This window comes from Gordionus sp. m RMFG-2023, chromosome 1 (assembly GCF_954871325.1).
Source record: "Gordionus sp. m RMFG-2023 chromosome 1, tfGorSpeb1-WG-v2, whole genome shotgun sequence".
In the NCBI taxonomy this organism is placed as follows: domain Eukaryota; kingdom Metazoa; phylum Nematomorpha; class Gordioida; order Chordodea; family Parachordodidae; genus Gordionus; species Gordionus sp. m RMFG-2023.
The window spans coordinates 15730009-15736008 of record NC_088775.1 but is presented as its reverse complement, the minus strand read 5'-3'; the positions used below and the strand labels follow the sequence as shown (position 1 = coordinate 15736008).

At 26.3% G+C, this 6000-nt stretch overlaps 1 protein-coding gene across 4 annotated transcripts in view; it reads right to left on the bottom strand.

Moving 5' to 3' along the window:
• Positions 1-1754: 1754 nt before the first annotated feature.
• The window catches only part of LOC135922771 (uncharacterized), a 32873-nt gene continuing 28627 nt past the window's right edge, over positions 1755-6000 (bottom strand). For all 4 annotated transcript variants that reach the window (XM_065457236.1, XM_065457237.1, XM_065457239.1 and 1 more), the window contains exons 5-7: positions 4539-4639; positions 3250-3337; positions 1755-2637 (exon numbers count right to left, since the gene is read on the bottom strand). In XM_065457236.1, the coding sequence (XP_065313308.1) occupies positions 1875-2637; positions 3250-3337; positions 4539-4639 (952 nt within the window). In that variant the 3' untranslated portion in view covers positions 1755-1874. The remainder of the gene's footprint in view (positions 2638-3249; positions 3338-4538; positions 4640-6000) is intronic.

The window sequence follows — 6000 nt, the reverse complement described above, 5'->3', positions numbered from 1 at the left end:
GTTGGAGTATACCGACCGGAAACAACCATGAGGTTTGGGGGCGGCCTCGCGTTTTCAGGCCCCGTATGATAATAATGGTGTGATAATGTTGTTTTAGTTTGAATTAAACATAGAAATTATTTATTTTTTAAATGAGAAATGTGATGTTATTAGATTTAAATAAAATTTATCATGGTTGATACAAATGATACGATTATTTATTGTTACATGCTAGAGGTGAAACATAAATTTAGAGAAATCTTATCGTTATAATTTGTATTAATGATAAGGTGCAAAATGTGTAAATTTAAAGAAATCTTATCATTTTGACCTGTAATGATGAGTGCCAGAAATCATTTGATTTTAAAATATTATTTAATAAAGTCCCTCCCTTCTGTTTAATGAATATATTAAAAAAAAATTTTTGAAAATTAAATTTTTCTTTAAAAGAAATCTTCTTTTGAATATGTATATTTAATAAAATTGCATACGTATTCAATTGAACATCATAACATGTTCCAACCCTCTTCAAGGTTATGCATAAATTGGACAATATCTATTTCAAGTAACCTAATTATTCATATATTAAATTTCAAGAAAACATTTATTTTATTTAATTGATTGTATGCCTTTTGTTATAATATTTTATTTTCTAATATTGATATAAAAAAAAATTTATAATTTTTTTTGATACTTAAACCCTCAACTTTATAAATGATCCATTAAAAACACGAGAATCCAGAGGGTTCGGTTTTACATCTCCTGTGTATTACTATTACTTCTGATACCTGATTTAGATAGAAGTGAACTACCTATTCATCGTTAAAGATAATTAGGGAATCGCAAGTTTTTTTATTAATTTTTTTTAAACAAAAATATATTGTCTTGATATGACCTTGCTACTGCCCAGTAGCCAACGGAGGACCAAGCCACCTCAAAACGTTTTCGGTCCCCAATAGTCATTTTGCCTATAAAGCTCTTTTGCCTTTAGAGATTTTGCCTAAAATGTGCCAAAGTATGACATTTTTTACAATATGAAATATCTGTTCATTTATTAAATAATTTCAGTATTGCTATTAAATTTGACACGTTTAGACCAAACCGCATTTTGCTAATTGGTAGTATATTTGCTTATTTACTATCAAATTTTTCAATTTACTATAACATTTGCTCATTTATCATATAACATGAATATTTTCTATTAAATTTGGTCCTTTGGAATTTTTAAGCGAAACGGTGTTTTGCAAATTTGTATATATTCTAGCTCATTTACCATTAAATTTATAATTTACTATTATATTTTCTCATTTATTATAATTTGAGTATTTGCAATTAAATTTGGTTCTTTGGTACTTCTTGCCTCTTTTTGGCAGCTTTAGGGGAAACATCATTTTGGTCTTATGGCACTTCTTGGCTCATTTTAGCAAGGCGAAACGTCATTTTGCTAATTTGCTAGTATTTTTACTCCTCATTTACTATTAAATTTTCTAATTTATTATTTTACATTTGCACATTTATTAAATAATCTTAGCATTTGCTATTAAATTTGGTGCTTTGGTATATTTTTGGCCCTTTTTAGGCAAAATGGCTGTAGGCAAAGCACCGATACATCACCCACCTACTTTCTCGGTCTATTTACTTTTATTATTTAGGTTTATATTTTTTGAAAGAGATAATTATTAAGTACTATATAATTTATTAATTTATATATCAGGGTAAATATTGTTTTATATTGTTCTTTTTTTATATAATAATAAATGACTTTTATAAATAATATAATTTTCATTTTATAATTGCATTAAACATTTGCATTGAATAGTTTATTAAATAAAAAATAAAATTTAATAGTTTTACGTAAATTTGCGTCAATATTATTAATTACATGGTTCAACTTTTTAATAATCTGTCCATGTTTTCTTTTTTAGCGGAGAAGGAGTACTAGGTTTATCGCTGTATAATGTGTATTCTGACTTTATATTATTATCTATGAGATAAGCATTATTTTTAACGTCGTCAATGATTTCGAATCGGCGTACAATAGGTTCAGAAATAGCTGGTTTAGATACTACAACCGGTATGTCAATAAATTTTGTTTCATTTGTAGTCGGTATATTATTGATTACTTGTAATTTTTTCTCATCTTCTTGCTTGCCATAATTTATAATTCCCTTGACAATGCTACTCCTATCAATACGCCTAGGAGTTACCGCTAACTCTTGGGCAATGGGCGCGTCCTTATTAGTCGTCACGATAACTTTGCTAGGGTCGTATAATATCCCGGCTACTTGAGGTTGATTTTTCCCTCCTTCTTCAACTAAGGACTCCTTTACAATCATCGCTTTTTTGTCGAAGGGATTTATTGAGGAAGATGTCGTCGAAGATGATGGCGATGCCGCATCCGCATATGGCCCTACTTTATTATTTTTTGCTTTGTTTTTTTCTTGTAAGACAATAGGATCGGTCGCTATTGGCTCCAATGGTGTTATTATAATATTTTCTTTCGTAACTACTGGTCTCCCCTTAGAATCTATAGGTAATCCATACATTCCTACCGGCCGTATCGAGGTAGCATGCCCGCCACCTAAATCAGTGTATCTTTCGTTCCTTCTAATAGCTGGTTGCATCACTCTCTCTTCATCTTCTCTGATTCTATTATCTCTAAATGTTAAAAAATAGGGTAGAGACAGTGATCCAAACCGTAATGAACATCGGTTAGGTTCTGGATATACATAAAAAATAACGGTTCCGGGTTTTAACCTTCAAAAACTGATTTGAACCTTTTGTTATACAAACTGATTAGAATTATGTATTTGTGTAGAGAGATACATATTTTTTTATTTAAAATTTTATCACTAAAAACCCATACGTAAAGCAACTAATGTTTTATTAATTATTGTTGCACATAACAATGAATTATAACAAAAAACAGTATTAATTCTTAAATAAAATTCTTCATGAAGATGTAATAAATAAAATATTTGGAAGATTTTCTTTAGTCAAATTAATATCTATAAAGTGAGAGAGTAGATTTTATAGTTAAGAACACTTCTGAATGATAACTTGAGAACTGTCAGAGTGCAATATATAAAAATATTAAAAAAGGCGACTAAAAGCATAAAGACACTTATTGAAAAATCAAACCAGTTTCCAAACCTTTATAGAGTTATGTTTCATAGTAGTTCAGTTTGAATCCTTTGGGGTAAGCAAATAAATATAATTTTAATATGATTTTTAAAAAATAAAAAACAAATATTTATTTAAAATTTATACTTAAATTTTATGAATAACCAATATGATAAGCAACAAGCAAATAGTAAGGCCGCAATGACGAATGTCAAGAATAATATCAAGATGATACCTTTGAAAATAATATTAATGAATTATCTGTTGGAATCGAATAATTAATTTTATCTAGAATAACTAAATATAAAAATAATGAAGGATTGAATGCAGGGTTCAGATCGCTAGGACATGATTAATTTCGCCAACTAAATAACTAAACTTCGGTACCGGACAGGACCATCCGGTTTTTTCGAGGACCGCAGTCCGGACCGGTCTTTTATTAATATTTAAGTTTCCTTATTATTCAATTTATATAATTTAGTAAAATATATTTGTATATTTTAATTTATATTACTTTTCTAGAGGAGTTACTTAATTTTTGTGATTTGTTTTCCTTATTTATCTCATTTTTATTTTGCAACTAAAAGTTTGTCAAAAAAAGCATTTTACTTTTAAATTAAATATTTGTATTATTTATTATATTATTCATATTTGACTGATATTAAAACAAGAATTAAATTTGATAAACACAAAATTTTTTTAAAGATGGAAAAAAAATAAAAGACACTGTTCCTAGAAGGATCTATTTATTTAGGACCACGATTTGAAAGGGTTTTTTATTTGAGGACCATGATCAGAAATATACAATAGTTTCTAAACTCGATCTAAATGCAGTCGACCATTATTTTTAGAAATTTATTTTTGGAGTGTGGGGTGGTGTGAACTTGTCCTGGTTGAACTTATTTAAATGAAATTTTTTTTAATAAAACATCAAATATTTACCACATCTTTATAAAAAACTAAAAAAAATATTTAAATTGCTACTTCATGTCTTTTCTCATCTTCTAATTTTTAGGCGAGGCAAAAAAATTTTCAATAAAAATAAATGATTTCCGCATTTATACATTATGCGCTCAAACTCGATTTCTTAAATTTTAATAATAAATTAATTTTTTTAAAAATAACTTATTTTATTTTAGAAAAGTTGTATACATAAATTAAAAATTACTTTAAGAGTTTATAATTAAATTGTCAAAAATTTAACAAGGATTTTTTTTTACGTAGACTTGTAATATACATTTTAGGACAAAAATTAGATCTTAAAATTTTACAAATGGGCTCAACAAATTATTTCATATCATTTTTCCAACTTTTAAATAATTTGCTTAAATGTATGCTAGCATGTATATATTATCTGCCTTATCAATTTCGAACATACGCCAATTGCTTACGTTATCACAACTTTTTATAAATAAGTTTTATAATTTGAATTATACCGTAAGACCTAGGGACGCAGAGTCTTATATTTCTCCCCCATCGAAAACCATCGCAATCAGTCAGAATATCTTCTTGACTAGTATTAGAGATTGTTGAATGTCTGTTATTTTTTAAATTAGTAGGTTTAAAAAAAATAAGACATCCTTCACCCTTCACGTTTGTAAAGGATTTAGGGAACATAATAGTATAAACACCAAATTATAGTCATATTATTTTGTATTCTGATATAATCAGTTTAGGATTGTTTGTTTAAAAGGTTCAATTATTTAACGGCCTAACCACAATATTCTAGCCAAAAGAATTATTCCGCAAGTCTGGAGATTTTGCTCATAGATGCCAGATAATAAAATCTCGAAGCTCGCATAATATTGTTTTGATGAAAATATTGGGTTAGTCGTTTTTTTAAACAGTTTAACAACACAGTCAGAGGTTTGAAATCCTCTTCAAAGATTTATTCAAAAATATTTGATTCTAACTTTAGATATAATAATATAGTGTGTATATATATATATTTACTCGCAAAGTCCATGTTGACAATTTTGGTCGTATATTGTTATTTTATAGGATCTTTCTAAAGCAAAATTATACTGCGCCGGCATTTTAAATGATGAAATTTAATCCAAAAAAAATATATTAAAAAACTATTTTATCCTTGATTATTAAGAAAGGTATAAAATATTTGTAATGTTGATGAAGAAGAAGGAAAAAAAAATGAGAAACGTAATTAAGTTACATTATTTAAAATCTCTTAATATTTTTTTAATGGTTAAAAAGAAACTTTAATTTAACACAAAATATTGATTTTTTTTTGTTTAATTTGTGTTTCTATTTATAAAAAAGATCTTTTGAAATTTTGTAAAAAAAAATAGATTTATGAATTAGTTAAATTAGTTATCGTTTAAAAGTTTATATATATTTTTTATTTAGGTCACTCGATTTCGATTGAAAAAAATAATAAAAACCTTAAATTTTGAAACTTTAAGAATATTCTTTAAAATCGGGGATCTAGTAACAAAAGGGTCTTCTTCCGTTTCAAGATCGGAATGTTTAGGAAGATGTTTTTGCAAAGTTAATTTATTTCTATAAATTTGCTTTTAAAAAAAACACCTTTCAAAATACTAAATTGGTTACAGAATTATTCATTGAAATTAAATTATTATCAGGGATGTGAACCTGGACCCTTTTTAAAAGTAGGGGTAATATTAAAAAAAAAGTGTTTAAAAATTTAATTAATTTTTTTAAAGTTGTTTTAAAGTTTTTATTATAAAATGTATATATAAAAATTTTTTTATATATAATTTTTAATATATTTCTATTTGTTTTTTATAAAATATATTTTTCATTTTGTTATCTTTTATGTTGTGTATTGTCTGAATATGATTGGAATCAAATATGGGATCCTATTAGTGTATTAGAACCTCTAAAAATATCAATATTAAAAATGCTTAGAGCAATTGTGTT